Genomic DNA, 20,080 nt, shown 5'->3' with positions numbered 1-20,080 from the left:
TGGATATTCGAGCACTGGAGCTTATGTTGTGGCCTCTAACCAATGTGCAAATTATTCTCTCTCTCTCTTTCTCTCTCTCACAAAACTCACATTAATAAAGACCTTAGATTAATATTTGTTACATCTGTTTTGGGGATACACTGATCTTTTTAGACCATTCAGAGATGCAGTGATTATTTATGTTGACAAATATAAGTATTAAGTAGGCATGGCCAATTACAATATGATTATTCAGTTTTGTGTCTCTTACAACTTGGGCAGTATTTGTAGAATTGTCAGTTAATGAATTCATCTTTTTATATTCCCCTTTATTTTATTTTTAAAATAATTATATCTAGAACTGAATAGCAAATTAATATATACAAATAGAAAGTGCTATATATTTGTTTCTATGCATTTTTGTTTTCCTATCCTTTCTCTTACAGGAAATATTTTGTCAGCCCAACTTTACTGTACTGGCCTGTAAGAGGGGTGTACACAAAACCGGTTGCCCCAGTTTGGTTCAAGTCCAACCCAGACTCGAACCAGACTAGGCATGTTCAGTTTTTTACACCACCGAACACCCCCTGGCTCAACTTGAGTTCGAGCTAGTTTGGGGGTTCTAAATGTGGTCATCCCACGGCCTCTGGGGGTGCTGCTGTGGTCACGGGGGGGGTCTCAGAAGGCCCTCTTCCCCTGCTGCCCCCCCTTTGTCTTTGGACCATTAAGGCCTATTTTCAGGACTTTCCGTCCTATCTCACGGTGGCCATTTTGAAGGCCGCCACACATGCACACTGGCCATTTGCATGCCTGGGTCATGACAAACCCTTAACGGCCCAAAGAAGACCACGGGGAGTCCTGTGGGGGAGGGGGAACCTTCTGAGACCCCCCTGCAGCCACGTCAGCACCCCCCCCCCCAAAGTCCATTGGATGACCTGGACCCAGTGGTGAGTTAAAAAAACAATACTTTTTTAAACATTTAGAACCCCTGGCCTAGCTCAGAGGTTCAACTGAAAGTTGAGCTGAACTGAAATGAACCAGACCTTGTTTGGCTTGAGGGCAAGTAAGAGTAAGGAAAGTAAGCCTCCCCCAAAAAAACTCCAGAACAAAAAATCCAGTTTATTGAAATGTCCCCAACTTTACTTAAATCTCAAAGACTAATCAAGCCAGGGAAGATACAACTGCTTCAGAAAGGTCCTTTGGCTTGGAATTCACCATTTTGAACATAACATTATAAGTCTTCTGGATATGTATCTATAAAACCAATAGATTTATTTTGACTTCCCTGCACAATGAGAGAGAGAGAGAGAGAAAAGATAAAGATGAAGTAGCCATGCCAAATCTAGAGTCCATTTAGACCAGGGATCCTCAACGTTGGGCCCCCAGATGTTCTTGGACGTCAACTTCCAGAATCCCCAGCCAAAGGCCACTGCAGCTGAGGATGCTGGGAGTTGAAGTCCAAGAACATCTGGGGGCCCAACGTTGAGGATCCCTGATTTAGACTACAAGGTCATTCATATGACTATCTGTTTGGAAGGGCTGGTGGGAAGGCAATTTCCTCCCTGCAGACAAGCAGGAGTCTTGCCCTTACTCTGCTGCTTTTACTCTTGGAAAACAACCCTCAGACAAGCAGGAGACTTGCCCTTACTCTGCTGCTTGCATGCCCACAGGACTGCTGAGGCAGTGAGCAACAGAGCTGCTTTTTGGAGAAGGAAGTCCTCCCAAATCCCACAATGCACTGTGCAAGGAGTGCAGTGCATTGGGGGATTTCCCCACTGCCTTCCACCCAGCTCTATGGACTGCAGGCAGCCTAAGCGTCCATACGTCGGGTATGTGTGTGTGAGGCACTCACTTTTAGCCCAGATAGAGAACCCAGGCTATCCAGTAGAGGAGCACTGGGATTGGTCTACCTGGCTAGGTCTAACCAAGTAAGGCTGTTCTAGCCTGGGTAGACCTGGTCATGTGCGCAGCCTTTACAAATGGGTGTGGGGGGGGGGGAACCTGCACACAAAATTTTAATCATGATGACTTTCTTCCAAGGAATTGGAAATTATAATTTTGCAAAATTATTAGAGATCCCTAGCCCTCTCACAAAATTGTTTCCCAGAATCCTTTACACTGGAAGCCATTGCAGTTAAACTGGTGTATATCTGTAACTTAAATATGTCCTGGGAGAAGCCATGAAAGAAGAACATGCAGTACTGACATGTGAGTAATGCTGTGTGTTCCATTGCACTTGTATCTTCCTGTGGCAGATGTTTTCTGACTGACTTGTATGAAAAAGGCCAGAAAATAGCCTCAGAAATGCTGATTCTAGCAAAGTGTTTTACAGTGTAAATGGATAGCGATCCTTTTTGGCCACTCTACACTGTCCCTTGTTTAAGCAATACAGCCCTAGGCATCACACAAGGCAGTGAATTAAAGGATTTGCAGTGGCAAATTGCTGCGTGGCTTCTTACCAAGTTGCTTAGCTCTGGGCCTGCTGGATCAGACAGTGGAGCCAAAAGTGAATAAAGAGTAATCCGGAGTCATAGTGTGTGCCATTTACAGCTGTGTGCTCTTCTGCAATTTACTTGGAAATAAATGCTATAAATACTCATGGCAAAGATTCAATGTGTGCCTGTGTTCAACCAGTCACTCACTAGATCTGCCAGTGCCTCTCTTTTTAAGGAAAACAGAATGTTCTAGAATACTTAACTTCCTTGCTGGAATCTTGACATCCTGACCACAACCCTGCTCAAGCATGTTTTAATTCATGGGCACTGTACCTTGGTCGTTCTCCCTGGCAAAGTGTTCCTTATCACTGGGAGAATCTTTTCCTGAGTACAGTGTTTCTTCCCTTGCACAAACAATGTTCTTGGGTTCAGCATTTAGGCAAGTTTCAGTTCATGTCAGTGAGGAAGTGGGGATCACAAGCTGGCCTCTTGTCCAGTAAATCACACTAGAGAGATACTAAATAGAGAGATTCAAACTAGAGAGAAAGTCTGATTGGATTTTTTTTTCCTCACCACGTGCAAACTGCTGGGAATTTTCCCTGGTAAGACAAACCCTTTTTCATTATAGCAGAGTGCACAGAGACGCAACAGAGTGGAATTTAGTTAGGCATGCGTGTATGCTGAGAGTAAAGTAAGTAACTTGGAGCCAGTTCATAGTTTTAAATCAATATAAGTGGTATTTATTAGAGAACTCCATTCTAGATAGGAAAGTGAGGAGTTAGGATCTCAAATCTATCTAGCTAGCTCAGGGATTCTCAAACTTGGGTCCTCAGGTGTTATTGGACTTCAACTCCCATAATCCCCAGCCTCAGTGGCCTTTGGTTGGGGATTATGGGAGTTGAAGTCCAATAACACCTGAGGACCCAAGTTTGAGAATCACTGATCTAGCTGGATGCATATGGATTCTGCATCTCTGTACACATGGTGCAGGGGAGAGGAGCTTGCATGTTGCAAGGTAGAAGGAAGGGAAGAGAAGGGAGAGAGGAAGGAAGTGGCTGAAAGGAAGGAATTCCCTGAGAGCAATCTATATATCAAAGGGATAGTGTCAGAGCAGTAGAGAAGGGATGACTAATGTCTTGACCCTCTAGGCCTCCGACTCACTAGTCTGTCTTCCTATGTCATTGAGACAAGAGACAGCACATAGTCCTTCACTTCCAATACAAACAGGTTCATAACTGAACTGGTTCAAAGTCGAACCAGTTTGGTTCGAAGGCTCGGGGCTGAGTCGAACCAACCTTGGTTCGGCTCGACTTGACTGACCCCCACCCCACCCCAACTTGTACAGGGAGTTGTTGAATGAAATTATTATTATTATTATTTTTAAAGTACCCTCTCGGGGGGGGGGTTCCTCCAAGGTAGTGGTGGGTCCACAGAAATTTCCCCTCCCCCTGCCAGCCTTCCCTCCTTCAAAAACAGCCCCATTTGGCCATTCTTCAGCCTGTTTGGGCCTTTCCCCCACCGGTGTGTCAGCCCTTTTGGAAGCCACCATGCCTGCGCAATGGGCCTCTGCATGGCCTCTGCATGGCGTGGAAAACCCACCCCCCACTCCCAGGCAGGTTGTTTCAGAACCTCAGGAGAATTGTGGTAAAAGCTATGCTCCAGGTTAGATGTTTTTCCCTGCCACAAGGAAGACACTTGCCCCCTTGTTTTTCAATAGGGTTATCATGCTCCTCCAGCAATTCCCTGTTACTCTTCCCATTGCACACACCCTGAATCTCCAATTGTTACTTGCAATTACTTGGAAGCAATGATTGCTCAATCCTTTCTATCTATTCCTATTCTTATTTGGGGCTTATTTTTAGCCTACTTTCCAGTAAGCTTATGAGATCACCTGGCATTCTGTGTGTCCATCCGTATGTCCCCCACTATCAACTTCGCAACGCCTGGACCAATTTGAACCAAATTGGGTACAGTTGTAGGGACACATAGGCACACCTCAACGGTGTAGTTTCTGATGGTGTCATCCACCCTGATCCAATATGGTGGATGCATAAACTTTAGAGGTGCAAGTAGGCTACAACTGTAGAGACACACAGGGATGCCCAAATGGTGCGGTGTGTGATGATGGCATACACGCCAATTCAAGATGGTGGCCGTGTGAACATCTGAGGCACACGCAAGCTAATTTGTGGACTGTCTAAACAATTTAAACCAAATTAGGTACAGTTGCAGTGAGTGACACACAGGGACCTCTCAATGGCATAGTTTGTGATGATGTCATCCACACCGATGTAAACTTTTGAGGCACAAGTGGGCTAACTTGTGAACCGCTTAAGTGATTTGAACCAAATTTGCTGCAGCTGTAGGGACACAGGGATGCCCAAATGCCATGGTGTGTGATGATGCCATCCACTCCAATTCAAGACGGTGGCCACATGAACATCTGAGGTGCAAGCGGGCTAATTTGTGGACTGCCTAACCTATTTGAACCAAATTGGGTACACAATTGCAATGAGTGACACACATGGACACCTCAATGGCATAGCTTTTGATAATGTCATCCACACCAATTCAAGATGGCGGATGCATAAACTTTTGAGGTGCAAGTGGGCTAACTTGTGAACCACTTAACAGATTTGAACCAAATTTGCTGCAGCTGTAGGAACAGATAGGGACACTTCAAGGGCATAGTTTGTGATGATGCCATCTACCCCAATCCAAGATGGTGGATGCGTGAACATTTGAGGAGCAAGTGGGCTAACTTGTGGAGTGTCTAACTGATATGAACCAAATTAGTTACAGATGGAGTGAGTGACACACAGGGACACCTCAGTGTAGTTTATGATGATGTTATCCACCCTGATTCAAGATGGTGGAATAATAAAACTTGGAGGTGCAAGTGAGCTAACTTGTGAACCACTTAACAGATTTGAACCAAATTTGCTACAGCTGTAGGGACACATAGGCTCACCTCAACGGCAAAGATTGTGATGATGTCATCCACCCCATTCAAGATAGTCAACACATAAACTTCTGAGGTGCAAGTGCACTAACTTGTGGACAGTCTAACCGATTTGATCCAAATTTGCTACAGCTGAATGTACACATAGGGATGCCCCAATGGTGTAGTTTGTGATGATGTCACCCACCCTGCATCAGCTTTTGAGGCATCCCAGGGAGCTCTGATGTGTCACTCTGGGAACCCGCTGACTCCTTCAATATCTGTCCTGTCTCCCTTCCTTGGGGCTCAACAGGGGGGCCATGTGAACTCACTGTATCAGTTGGCTTGTCTAGCGTGCTCAGCATGCTAACGGGTTTAGAGCACCAGCAATCCTGCTGGATTGTGAGTGTTTTGTCAGGATCATGCCCCTGGATGTGGCTGACCTCTGTGGGCTCCGAGAGACATTGCTGAGAGATGAGACAGGGTGACCGATCCCTCTGCATGATCAGGCTGTTTGGAGCAATCAGTGCAATGAAATTGTCACAAAGTGGGGATCGCTGGCATAAGGCAGTCCTAGGCTGGGTGCCAGCATGGCACTGCTCCTCAGGGGAGAGGGGCATCGTGCAGAGAGCCCAAGCTCCTTCTGAGCTGGAAACATGGGGAGGGGCTGGGGCAGTGAGTTTTCTTCTGGGACAGCCTGCTTTCGATATGTCTCATCTGCAAGTAGTGGAGTTAGCACATATGGGCCTTCTCTGCGGTAGGGATGTCCACATCTAGGAGGGAGGTGGCTGATGGTGAGGGTCCCATCCCCAGTGCAGGCTGTCCTACGGGAGGAATGGAGGGGCCAGAAGATTTAATCTCAGACTCATTATCTGAGGATATGAGATCATCATATGGTCTCCCATACATCACTTCTTCCTCCTCCTACCTAGGTTTTTACTTGCACATTATTTTTTTAAAAAAATAACAACTGGGAGCACGCACAGCTTATGGTTATGTGAAAGTTTCTGCCTTTATTTATTCATCTCTGAGTTTCAGTTTGGCTCAGTAATTAAAACCCTGTGTAAATCAGTTGTAGTTCATTGCCTTTGTCCACTCAAGACAAATGCAATGAGCCACCTAGTTCCCTTGTCAGCCCTCCTTCTAGGCACTGATGCTGCCCCACCTACCTCATCAGCCCCACCTCACTGGCCTCAGTGCCATTCCTCTTCCTCTTGCTGGCTTCACCTTCCAGGATTCACTGCTGCTTGGGGTTGCAAGCCAGCCCAGCAGTGTGCATCCAGCAGCAGCTTCGCCCACTGGCCTCTTCTTTTTGCTACTGCTGCAGCACCAGCTCACTTTCTTTCTTTCACTCCCTGAGGAACTTCACATGATTAGTGTAAAGTGCCTTACCATGCTCTGCAGGGAGAGTGGGCTTATCCATGCACTCACACGGGGCATTCTGGAGAGACCCCCAAGGCCAGGAGGCTGGCTGCAGCCTCCTGGTCAGGGGTCTACTTATGTGTTGCAGTGTGCCGTGGTGGCACCCGAGCAAAAAAAACAAGGGGAGGGGGAATTAGGTGGGATAGCTGCCTTGGAACCACCCACGATCACCAGAAAGCAGGCTAGGCTGCCTTAGCCTGCTTTCTAGTGATCGTGGGAATAGCTTCCCTATCTCTCCATCACCAAGCTTGCCTGCTTTGTGTCCTCCATTTTGGGAGGAGACAAAGAGGACAAACCTGGTGCTGAAGAACGAGAGAGGGGGAGGTGCTGATGCAGTGGGGATGATTGTGAGGAAAGGCTAGCAGACGAAGCTGCCACTGTCTGCGTGGCTAGCCTGTAACAGTGGGCTGAAGGGCAGAGAGTGCAGAGGTTGTCACTTGTGAACTAGTATGTGAAGTTATGCATGGTATACTCAGCTACAAAAATGAAACACTGCTAAATAGTCCAGGATCCTTGAAAATGCACTGTTAACTGATTTAATTGGATGTGGAGAAATTTGTATACCTTGATGTATAGAAAGAGTACATAGATAAATAGATTTATCCTGGGCAATGATGATCAGCTAAGGGTTTATCAGCTGCCCAGATAAAAATCCCTGAGAGCTTTATTAATGGCTTAAAATATTGTCCTAAACCAATAGGCAGCAAAAGAACAAATTGGAAGTGCTGTCTGAGGTTGCAAAACAAGAGCCCATGCAGAATGGTTTTGTATGAAGAAATATAGTTAGTGTCCTTGAAGTAAAAATTTTTAAAATGCTGCATAAAAGCTCTGTCCAAGTGCTGTCACAGGATACATGAGGACTCTACATTTGGTCCCTGTTGGCTTCTTCCCCCACTGATCTATCCTTTTCAAAGGCATTCAGCTATATGCCCGACTGACTGTCTCATTCCCCTTAGACATCTCAAACTCCCAGTTGATGTTTCTAATTATATATGTGACTGGATGTCATCTCACCAAAAAAGCTAGTTTAAAAATAAACCCTTTCTTTTTCTATGGAAACAGGAGAAGTGCACACATTGCTTCCCTGCCTACACACTCAGCACAATTTACATAGTCAACACAATTTACACATTCACAAGTGATGAATAACCTAAGCCAAAAGATATTGCGTTTCAGAGCAAGTGACATTTACGACCTGCCAACATTAATAACTATGCTCAGAGAGAAAGCATGACCAAATAACTTCAGTGGGGTTCAATTACAGTAACGCAATAAAGCCATGTACATCCTACTAGTGATAATTATTTAGTGCCAACAATGGGTTTGGCACTATACAAAATGGAAATGACATAATTCCTGTCCAAGAAGCTTTCTCTCTATGAGGACCTTCAAACATTATAAACAAGTGCTGCCAGCCACCTTTGTTGCTCCCTTTCACAATCAGTTGGCAGCCATTGGGGCCATCCACACAACCAGCCCTAGTCGGGCTTGAAGAACCCTACCCAGGTAGGGCTGGTCATGTGGAGCACTGGGATCAGTCCCATCCCTGCACTGCTCAAGATTGGGACACAGTAGCCCAAGTTCTTAACCTGGGATAAAATTGAGGTAGGAGGATGTGAGTGTGCCTCCTACCCCACCGCCCGTTCATGTGGGTGAGCAGGCTGCCTGCTGCTGCTAGCAGCCAGCTCAGCCATAGAGCTGGGTCAAAGGAGCATCTTGGCAACTGGCATTCTCCAACGTGCTGCATGAGCAGCGCAGTGCATTGAAGGGTTCTTGGAGGCCATTGCTTGTATCATCTGAAGGGGAATTTGTGCTGATGTTCCTTAAATCCAAAGGAAAAAGGAGCAGGTAGTGATGCAGGCATTCTCTCAATCACATCTCTACTTTTGGGGGGTTTGGCCTTTGACATTCCCATAAAAATGGGGGGATATAGACAAATATGGACCTGCAACAAAATGTTGCGGTATAACCCTGGTGTACATGTGTCACCTGAGTCTGTGGCCGAGTATGGTGAAAAATCAAATGTAAGCAACAAAGACAGGAGTCCCTGCTGTCTTGAGGGAGTATTCTTTGAGCTGAGAATCTTCCCACTCTTTTTATTCAAGCCCTCCTTTCCCCCTCCTCACCACTGAATTCTATTAGCTCACCCACCTGGTTGTCTGTTAACTGCCCTCTGAGTCCATGAACATTCCACTCAACTGAGTTACATTGAGGTAGTGGGGGCAGGATTTGGCCACCTTAGTGGGTTTTGCCTCCAGATTTTTTTGAAACCAGATCTGCCAGTACATCCCTCTCCACCACAGGTGCTCCTGTTATACATTCACAAATATCATATTTCCAACTTATATTGGAAATAGATATAAGAGATCTCATTTTATACTGTGATTCTATTGTTTCGAACTAGGCAAACTTTCAACTTCCATTTTGTATTGTGATCCTTTTGTTTTAAATTCTGTAAACCTACTTTTAATTTTATTTATTGATGACTGGTTTTAAGCAATAAAGAACTTGAACTTGATATAAGATATATGCAATAATATTTTTCTGATACAAAATAAAAACATATTCCCACAGAAAGAGTATATGAAATGAAAAGAGTATATGAAATTACAGCAGGAGGACACAAATGATCAGCAAAATGGTCAACCGGTCTTATTTTGATCAGGCCTGGTCTAAGGCTATGGCTTAACAGACAGATTGGGCAAGCTTGTCCCAAGAACAGGAAATATCACAGCAGAAGGTGCACACAGCAGATGTGCTGAGGCTGAGCAAATTGAAGACTTGCTCAAGGCAACTTAGTGAACTGGTGGCTGAGATGAGATTTGAGTTGGGGAGCTTCTAGGTTGCAGCTCACAGCCATAGGAACATAGGAAGCTGCCATATACTGAGTCATACTATTGATCCATCTAGCTCAGTTTTGTCTGTACAGACTGGCAGCGTCTTCTCCAAGGTTGCTGGCCGGAATCTCTCTGAGCCCTATCTTGGAGATGCCAGGGAGGGAACTTGGAACCTAGATGCTCTTCCCAGAGCCACTATGTCACACAATTTTTATCATTTGGTAGAGGTTATCATCAGGGGCGTATCTAGGGTGGGGCAGGCAGGGCACGTGCCCCGGGCGCCACTTGAAGGGGGGGCGCCATTTTTAAAAATAAAATAAAAAATAAAAAATGGCCACCAAAAACAAAATGGCCACCGTGCATGCTCAAATGGCCTCTGTGAGTCCCTAGGCCATGCCAGGCCTCGCAGAGGCCATTTGAGCATGCGTGGAGGCCATTTTGTTTTCAGCCTTCCCCCCCCCCCTTTTTTTAAAAATTTTTAAATGGCTGCTGCACATGCTTAAATGGTGCCTGCAAGGCCCTAGAGGTCAGAGGGGGGAGGGGAACCTTTGCAGACCCCCTCATGGCCTTTAGGAAGCCCCTCGAAGGGGCTACAGGTGAATTGTTTTTTTTAAAAAATAATATAATATAAGTCACTGTACACATATTCAGATTGGCACTATGTACAGAGAATCAGGGCTTGTGAATACTGAGCTGAAGCTTGTGAGCTAGGATTGTATTCATTTGCTCTTACTTTGCTTCTTGTGATAAGTGAGTTAAATATGATGTCTTAATAATATGGCTATTAATGGTGAGTTTGTCTTTGAATCAGTGTGAAATCCTTAGTTTTAAGGCCTACTGGGAGTTTCTTGCTATCTTTCTCTCATTTTAACTGTCTTTCTGAAATACTAGAATATATTCCAAGCAGTGAGGCAGTTTACTCTGCATATCCTTTAATTATTTTCAGAGTATCTGGGAAAAGTCAAATTCTCCATTTATTTTTAAAACTTATCTAATAGTGATGCTACAGTGCATAGTAGAGAATTAGACAGGCACTTCTGTTTAGTTTTCCAAGTATACCTCCACATAGTATTTAGGTATTTCATGAGCTCCAGCATACTGAAATTTGTAGTTTTCCAGCATTTTTTGGTCTGGCTATGTCCACTGCCATATAGTTTTTGAAATATTAAAAGATTAACAAGCTTGACTTGTATTTTTCAGCTGATCTTATGGTAAAGTTATCTGAAAGATGGGTGTCAGATGTTTGGACAGGGGGCGCAATTTCAGTGCTTGCCCTAGGCGCTATTTTCCCTAGATACGCCTCTGGTTATCATATGTCCTTATTTTATGTTCTTTGGTTCTTTGTTAGAGAGAAAATAGGGTGGACATTGGAAACTTTGAAAAAAAGACAGTTCTTGGCAGCTTTGTTATGTAGAAGGATAAGGAAAGCAAGGCATGAAAGAGGATCTCGGGGTCATTTAAAAGCTCTCCTCCTCCCCCCCCCCAAATAAATTTTGTTAGGCGTACTGAAACCCTTTTGGTTTCCATTTTTAAAGTCAAAATTGGCTACCACCTTCCTTAACAAATTGTGTGCAGCCTGAAGTAGTGGTTGGGGGGTGTGCATTCCCATCTACATTATAATATCTGGTCCATACCAGTACTGTAAATGGGGACCACAGTGTCAGGCCTCAGCATGGCTCACTCTGTTCTGCTCCAGGCTGTTGAATTCCAGCTGGGATTCTGGGCTGCTAGCTGTCTGTCTGTCCAAGGGGAGTGAAGACATGGGTGTAGTCCAAACTAGGCAAGATCAAGTTTCAGGGAAGGATCTGAAAAGTCAGAGGTAGGTATGTGGTCAAAGTAAGATGGAACTGAGGTCTAAGCTACTGAGGTGGGAGAGTCAAGAGCAGGTCCTGGTCAAAGTCAAGTGAGGATGAAGCAGGTGCCTGGTGAAAGTCAAAAGGAGTTTGAGGCAGCTATGGAGAGTTGAAAGGGCCAGATGCAGGGTCAAAGTCAGGAGGCTTCACAGTCCAAGCCAGTAGTCAAGACTGTAAGCAGAATCCTCATACCTGATCTGAGTTGCTCAGACTGAGGAGCAAACTCTGAGGCCCGGGCTTTATGGGGCTTGGTGAATGAGGATCGGCCTGGAGGGTCCGCTGACAATGCTCAGGCAGGTTGGTACTGCAGCCTAGGTGGAGACCTTGGTCCACAGAGCTTGCTAGAAATTAGAGTGGTGATGGTGCAGGAGGTACCTCCAGCCCTTGTTCCAGCCCTTTCCACCATCACGCCCGCCAGGTTTCACACACAGCTGAATGTGATGGGTGTTCACATCCACTTAGCCTGCACTTTTTCCAAGCCAGGAAGGGATTCAGTTTCCATATACACACCTTCCTTGCTGCATCAAGTTTTTAAAAAATGTTGTTTCCCCCTATCTGAATGTAGCTGGGGTTAAAAACTGCAAATCACAAAGAAGCAATTAAGATTTTAAACAAAATAGATATGTGAATTTTCACAAGTTCTCACATTATTTTATAATTTATTGGAACTCTGTCTAGCATTCAGGTGCATGGGTGGAACTGCGGGGGGGGGGGGGCAGCCAGGGCACGTGCCCTAGGCACCACTGAGGAGGGGGCGCCACACCAGTTCCTTCCACCCCCACCCCAATGCCCACCTGCCCAGCCCCAGTAGGCCTCCTTGAAGCCTGAACTCAGTAGGCCCCAACTTGCAAGCCAGGAAGGAGGCAGCAAGGTAGACTGTGAATTCCTTTTTGTGGTTAACCCCCACCCCCCGGTATATAGGGATCTGCTTGCCATAGGGCTTTGATATGGGTGGGGGGGAGACTGAGAAGTCTCTGAATATTTAATTTAAAACAGATTGGAAAATTTTCTGGCTTTAAAAACAAAAACTATCTAAAAAGGCCTATAAGTGGCTTGTTTCATGGCAGAAAATTACAAAAACTTCTGGAACAAATATTCATTCATTCATTCATTTATAAATGCACTTATGTTCAAGTTGTTTTGTAACCCAAAAGATCTGAGTGAGAACTGTGAAGCATGTGTTGTGCTTTTATTTTATTTTATTTTTCTTGTGTGTGAACTGCTCTCCAATAACTTGTAGGGACTTCAAGGTAAATCTGGCCAACATGTGAATGCAGCACCTCCATTCCAGAGGAGATGTGTGTTAAAGGGCTTTAAAAGCCTCCTGTGAAAAACCTCCTGGAATCGAACTTTGCTGAATTTGTTCAGAATTCTGAGAAAACAAACATAGGCTCACCCTGCATGGTTGAAAGTCTCCTTTGCTAATCTGCAGCGAGGGGGCCATTTTAATAATTAGCGTTGCTAGTGTGTTCTAGGCATTAAAAGTAGCACAAATATATAGTACTCAATGTATATCACTATATACTGTGAAGTGTGCATGTGTGTATTCAGTGAAATGTATTTCCAGGCAGCATACCTATTTTGAAATATCAGACTTAAATCGTTGGGGGCCTGGGGTGTGTGTAGGCCCTGGACTTTGAGGGGCTGGGGGCCCATTTTAAAATCTCATCTCTGGGTCCATTCCAATCTTGCTATACCCCTGGCAGTCACTACACATGGGTTTCTGCACAACACCTGCACAGAAGAAACTTCCATGTAGAAAATGTGTCTCTTGTAAATTGACCCTGAATTTTCCATCCATGACTGGGATATCTGAGAGTTAGAGTCAATAATAAGAGAACAGCACACTGCTTGTGACAGGAAGGGGCAAATTACAATGATTTCTTAGTCTGGCAGGGGCTGGTTTTGGCCCTGGCAGAACTTGGCTGTCTGCTCCTGTTGCAAATTCCTCTGTCTAGTGTGGCAAACTAATGTATCCTCCTCCCTCTTGGTGTCAAAGTAAGCACTAGTGTAGTGAATGCTCATATACCCTATCATGAGCCAACGGTCATCACAAGACAAAGGCTGGCAGGAATCATTCACTGGTTTATAGGCTCACCACCCCCACCCCCACCACCCCCCACACACTTCTTCTTCCCCTATTTTGCTAGTGGCTATTTGGGCAGGTGATCCTCTAGGGCAAAGTCATGTTTTTCAAAGAATGAGATGAGACAGAGATGACACTTGGAATTCTCACATAATCCTGACTGTTGTTCTAAGTCTTTAACAGAGGTGGTTCATGTTTTCAGGTTTTGATCAACAACCATGTCTAGCTGGTACAGTGTTCCTTTCAACAGGGATTTCCAGATATTGTTGACTACAAGTCCCATCATTCCTGTTTGGACAGGGGCGAAATTTCAGTGCTTGCCCTAGGCACTGTTTTCCCTAGATATGCCTCTGTTCAGGTGTAATAAAACACCCTGCAAATACTTTTGTGTTATTCCACCATCAATTGTTTTTGAGCCTCTCATAACCAGGTTTACTGTGTGAATCAGAATTGTATTACCAATAACATTTGCTTTTATTTTTCCTCCAGTCGAAGAGTGTGTTTCCAGTGTCCTTGTACTGTAAATGCTATTCTCTAATTTAAGCAATAATAAGCCCTAGAGGAAATTAGCAATATGCTACAATAATGAAAAACAAGCATAATGATTATTGGATGCTTTTTTGCATCCATTTGACAGGACTTAGTTATCTAATTAGCATCACAATACAATTCCTATAGAGGCCTAATTTGTATTGAAATTTATGGTCCTTGTAGAAAAAGAGCACATTTGTACCTCAGAGGGGAAATACCATAGGAATGATATTCCAGCACCATCAGCACAACTGTACTTCAGCAAATAAGTTTGTGTGCTCTTTTTTGGGGGTGGGGGTGGTTTGTGTTTAAGGTACTGTGAAGCAAAATTGTCAGTGTTCAGGCTTCAAATGCTTTTATTTTATTCATAGCGGAAACTCCCATAGCGTTAATTTACAGCACCTTCATTTTTATAAGCATTCAGTTGTATTACATTTGCTATTGACCCTTATCACATATTCATTTACAAAACAACAAGGTTTTAAATTGTCCATATAGCCACTGCAATTGCTGATCCTTTACTGATATATTATTAGCTGAACTGCAGGAGACTGTAGTGTGACATATTAATTCCACGGAAGCAAAAGCACTGGAAAGACTCCCTCACATCATAGAAAGTTTCATATTTATTTTTATTTTTAAATAGTGATTTCACTGCTCCGGATAGAATCCAGAGTTTTGAGATGGCCTGTTAGTGAAGCCTACATTCAAACAGCAGCCTTAGAATTGTCTTTGGATGGGGAGCCAGCTCTGCATCCCACACACTTCATCCCACTGTTACCCACCTGCAGGACCACCCTGTCTTCTTCAACCACTGAACACAACCCAGGCAACTGCATGCCATTTCCCCAACCAGTGAGATGGTAAGCCGGGGCTAGTTCAGCATCAAAGAGAAGGTGCCCACTGGCTAGGAGGCACAACTGCCTGCCTCTATAGCAGCCTTCCTCAGTTGCGCACAATAATGCTTTCAACCTACATGGAAGAGTTCTAACATAAGTGGGTGGGAAGCTGGAGGAAAATGCTTATCAGATATATTTAACAGAGGCTTAACCATATTTCATATGGGAAATATCAATGAACTAGTGGGCCTGGGCACAGAGCATCTGTGCCTCTAGTGCGGCTGGGCCCACCGCCGCCTGCGCTGTGGCCGGGCCCGCCGCCTTACCTCCGCGGCCGGGCCCGAGAGTGCCGCTGCCGCCGCGGCTGGGCCCGAGAGTGCCGCCGCAGCCGGGCCCGAGAGTGCCGCCGCCGCCGCAGGGCCCGAGAGTGCTGCTGCCGCCGCCGCAGGGCCCGAGAGTGCCGCCGCCGCCGCTGCAGGGCCACCGCTGTTCTCCTGGGTGTGCTGCCAGCCAATCAGGCGCCCCCTGCAGCCCAGCCAATCAGCTGGGCTGCGGGGACGCATTTCTCCTGGGCACACCCAGGAGAATTATATATACCGTATTTTATGGACTATAAGACTCACTTTTTTCCTCGAAAAATATCCGCCAAAATTCAGGTGCGTCTTATGTGTTTTAACAGTTTAATATGTTAAAACTCTGAAAAACTGGATTAAAATTAAGGTGCGTCTTATAGTCCGTAGCGTCTTATAGTCCATAAAATACGGTATAGATAATTATGGTCACGCAACAAAATGTTGCAGCATGTCCCCAGTGTGCATGTGTTACCTGAGCCTTTGCTTGAAGATGGTGGACATTTTATGTACCTTTCTTTCTCAGAAGGCTGTGATTGTCTTGAGGGAGTATTCTTCAAGAAAATTTCCCGCTCTTTTTATTCAAGCCCTCCTCCCTTCTCCTCCCCACCACTGAGTTCCATTAATTCTTTCACTTGACTGACTGTCAACTCCCTCTTGAGTCCATGAACATCGAATTACATTGAACTGGGGCAATTTCAGGGGAGTTTACCCCTTAGTTTTGGGGTGTGTGTGTGTGTGGGGGGGTGTCTTCACATTTTTTTGAAACAGACATATCATCTCTGCTCGTACCACTGTCTCATTCAGAGGTGCTCCGGTTAAGTGTCCATGAGAATAATAATATTTCCAATTCTTTCAGAAATAGATATAAGACTATTTTGCACACCAAGGGTACACATCTTCCCGACCACAACTTGTCATGTTTCATTTCAGTGTGATTGTTCTGCTATTAGTCATATTTACCACACATACATGCTTCCCCCACCCATCTCTTTTAGAATTGTGGCCTCTGCTTTAACATTTTTATTTCTAAATAACTGAGTTTGTGCATTCATTATAGACATAATGTGGACACACACACACACACACACACACACACAAACACACCAGATTTGCCACAGTGTGCCAGAGACATGGAATGGGATAACCTTGAGAGGTCTGTGAAATAGATTTTCAGATTTTAAAAAGTCAATTTGTGCAAGGTTCTTGTAAGGCCTCTAGTAAACTTCATGATGAGATAATATATATGAAGTGTTTTGAGCACTCAAAAGCACTTCATAAATGATATGTTTTATTAGAAGCAGTAATAAACAGGCACATGGATGAAAATACTCAGTAGGTACAATGGTGAAAAATAGTAATAAAAATAATGTGTTGTTGTTTTTTAAAAAAGGTTCCAGTGAAGGAGAACTGCCAGGAAGGAGAATTCCATGAACCTGGAGGTCAGAAGGCTTAACCTAGAAGTAGCGCAATAAATAGTGAGGGGTCACTGAATGTATGCAAACTGCACCACTTCCTTATATTATTATTTTTAGCAGGTACTGTGATAAAGTGCCATAGTGAATACAACCAGGGGAGGGAGGAACACCTATACTAAACACTGTCAGATAAGCGAGTCCAGGTTTTGATATTAATCTGAAGTCCTATAACTTTTTCAGAAGAGCATATTTTTTTGAGGGGGGTGGGTTCCATTCAGATGACATTCTGACAGAAGAGGGTTTTCTATTGCAAAAGGAGGGAGGGTGATTTTTGCAATCCCCCCTTTCCACTACAGCCAACTGTGCATCCTGAAAATATGTCCCCGAGGGTCCCTCAACCTGAGGGACATATTTTTGGGAGGCACAGTTGGCTGACAATTGCCTCTCCTCCCCTTGTGCAACAGAAAATGCTCTTCTGCTAGTGTGTTATTAGTATGGATGTTGGCCAATGTTTTTAATGATCACGTTCAAATAGTATAATTCCTTTAACTTTAATTATATATCTTTTAATTATACAACTATATGTAATTTGCAGCTTGGGAATTCAAAAAGAGGAACATATATCTGTCTTGTGTCTCATATGGAAATGTTAAGTTCAATATGCAAATTGTAAATGGTGCTTTTGGGTGCTTCTTAAAAACATGAATGTTAAACTGAAGACTGCTGCTGTTGCACTTTCTGAGTAGTTCTTCATGAAAGTATGAATATTCACAATGCTCTCATGCGTAGATTCACATAAAAGATGATTTATTTTCAGCACAGTGCTAAGAATAAAAAGAGAAAATCAGCTGCATATAGTTCTAAGTTTTACCATGTGAATCCACAAGGCTAAAATACAGAGTTAAATGGTTCAAGATTTGTTACATTTAGTTATGAATTTAGTTCATTTAGTTATTTAGTTTACATTTAGTTATGAAAATTTAGATACAAAAAAGGAAACTCCCATGGAAAAAAATATGTTCCATTAAACTGTACCAGAACAAGAAAAAAAACTAATATGTTTTTGAATATTGAGAAGGAAAAACAAAACATATTTTGTTTGGGTTAGCCTGAAGCCAGTGGAGATTCTGTTTGTTTACTTATTTATTTATTTCACTAATGTACATATTACTAATGAAGCGAACAAATTCATATTAGCTTAAGGAGATTTCCATTTTCAAATATCTGAGTTCCATTTCAGACAATAAATGTGTATTGCAAGTAGCTTACACCCATCATGCTTCAATCCAACAAGAATGCAGACTATAACAAGTTGTTCTAGTAAGAACTAGTCTGCCTACTTTCCTTTCACTATCTTTACAACTGGACTAAATTTGGTTCAAATTGAGGTCAACAAGTTAGTGCACTTGTACCACAATGGTTCACACATCTGCCATCTTGGATTGAGGTGGATGACAAACTACACCATTGGGGCATCCAAATGTGTCCCTACAGCTGTAGCAAATTTGGTTCAAATCAGTTAGGCGGTTCACAAGTTAGCCCACTTGCACCTTAACAGTTTGTACGTCCACTATCTTGAATCGGGGTATGTGACATCAACATAAACTATGCCATTTAAGTGTCCCTGAATGTGACTCGCTACAGCTGTACCTAACTTGGTTCTAATAAGTTAGATGTTCCACAAGTTAGCCTACTTTTACCTCAAACATCCATGTGTCCACCATCTTGGCCATTGGGGCATTGGAGCATTCCTATGTGTCCCTACAGCTGTAGCAAATTTGGTTCAAATCAGTTAGATGGTTCATATACGTTAGCCCACTTGCGATTCAAATGTTTATGGGTCTGCCATCTTGAATTGGGGTGGATGACATCATCACAAACTACGCTGTTGAGGTGTCACTATGTGCCCCTACAACTGTACCCTGTTTGGTTCATATTGGTCCAGACATTGCACAGTTGATGGCGGGGACACATACACAGACATATGGGCACACAAAATGCCGAGTGATTTCATAAGCCTACTGGAAAGTAGGCTAAAAAATGGGTTGTATACCTAATCAATGGAATAACCAAACTTTTCCTGCTATCTGTGTTCTTGAAAGCCATTATCAATATTTCATCCCCAATCATGATGGCTAGAACCTTGCTATTATAAAAACATTGGTACTGTGGTTCTTGGTGTTGCATGCAGTATATTTAATTCCATATTATAAGGCAAAGCCTGTGATTCAAAGAAGGAAGAAAGTTATGCACAAAATAAGGGACTGCATAGCCAAAGCTTGCTTTTAAGTTACTCCAGGGACAACTTCAAAGCATGCTCTGGCTGTGCGCTTAGACCCTTCTCACTGCCAAAGAGGCAAGCTCTTATTTTAAGCTTAATGACAGATTGCCTCTTCAGGAGTGGGAGCTGTCATGGGAGCTACCAGAGAAAAAACGTAAAAGCCAAATTCAGACATAACATGAAACCGGAGTTAAATGTGGCAGAGGTTGGAACTCAAGTAAGTTCAAATTCATAAAACTGAGGTTTGGCTCAAATTTGAGTGAAATTTGAACCAACCTGGCCCAGTCCAGTTCCAGTTCCAGCTGAACTGGTCTTGGTCCGATTTGACAGCCAAACTAGGCTGAACTGGTTTGCGGATCGGTTCAGGTCAATGAACCACTGAGGATTCCCCTTTACAAGCAAAGTGGGGGTTCTCTAAAAGTGGGGGGGGGAAGAAAGACTTCCCTTCCCAGGTGGGATGACAGTGGGGCTCCTCTAACCCCCCTGCCAGACTACCCGTAGCAGCCCAGCCTCACTGTGGTAACTGCAGAGCACTTAGCAGGCCTCTCTGCATGGTAGCCCAGTGCTCTTACACAAGTACACCCTCGCAGTTACCATGCAGAGGCTTGAACTGGGCCGCAGTCACCTGCCCGTGCTGCTATTGGGGAGGCCAGTGAGATGTTTAGAGGAGCCCCCAGTGCCGTCATCCCACCACTGCTGGGATGGTAAGATCTCCCTTTTCCCTGCCCTTTGGAGATCTCAATATGCTTGTAAAGGGGAATCCTCAGCAGACTCCCCTTTACAAGTATTACCCCAAACCGGTTTGGACTGAGTCCAGTCCTGTTCAATCGTGGATGTGAACAGGGGCATAACAAGGCTGGAGTGGGCCTGGAGACAAAATTTTAAAATGGGCCCCTTGCTGATACACACACACACACACACACACACACACACACACACACTTTACAATATATAGTCATTTGACTTGCCTCTGGAGGCTGGAGGGCCCCTCGAGGCTGGGTCCCCTTGCAGCCGCCTCCCCTTGCCCAATAGTAGTTACGCCCCTGGATGTGAACCCCCTTTGCAGTGGTGGCAGGTCCAGTTCAAACGCAGATCCGTCAAACCGGTT

The 20,080-nt window shown here is 44.3% G+C and overlaps 1 protein-coding gene across 14 annotated transcripts in view; it reads left to right on the top strand.

Moving 5' to 3' along the window:
• The window catches only part of CTNNA3 (catenin alpha 3), a 1,115,062-nt gene that overhangs the window by 946,229 nt on the left and 148,753 nt on the right, over positions 1–20,080 (top strand). Inside the window, exon 14 of one of the 14 annotated variants that reach the window (XM_053307741.1) lies at positions 16,667–16,771. The exons of the other annotated variants lie outside the window; for them this stretch is intronic. Within the exon in view, the coding sequence (XP_053163716.1) occupies positions 16,667–16,729 (63 nt within the window). The 3' untranslated portion in view covers positions 16,730–16,771. Of the gene's footprint in view, positions 1–16,666; positions 16,772–20,080 lie in introns of those variants that run through there. 14 annotated transcript variants of the gene reach the window in all.

The sequence above is a fragment of the Hemicordylus capensis genome, chromosome 3, assembly GCF_027244095.1.
Source record: "Hemicordylus capensis ecotype Gifberg chromosome 3, rHemCap1.1.pri, whole genome shotgun sequence".
Taxonomy (NCBI): Eukaryota; Metazoa; Chordata; class Lepidosauria; order Squamata; family Cordylidae; genus Hemicordylus; species Hemicordylus capensis.
The sequence above is the reverse complement of the archived record's forward strand: the minus strand, read 5'-3'. Positions and strand labels throughout refer to the sequence as shown.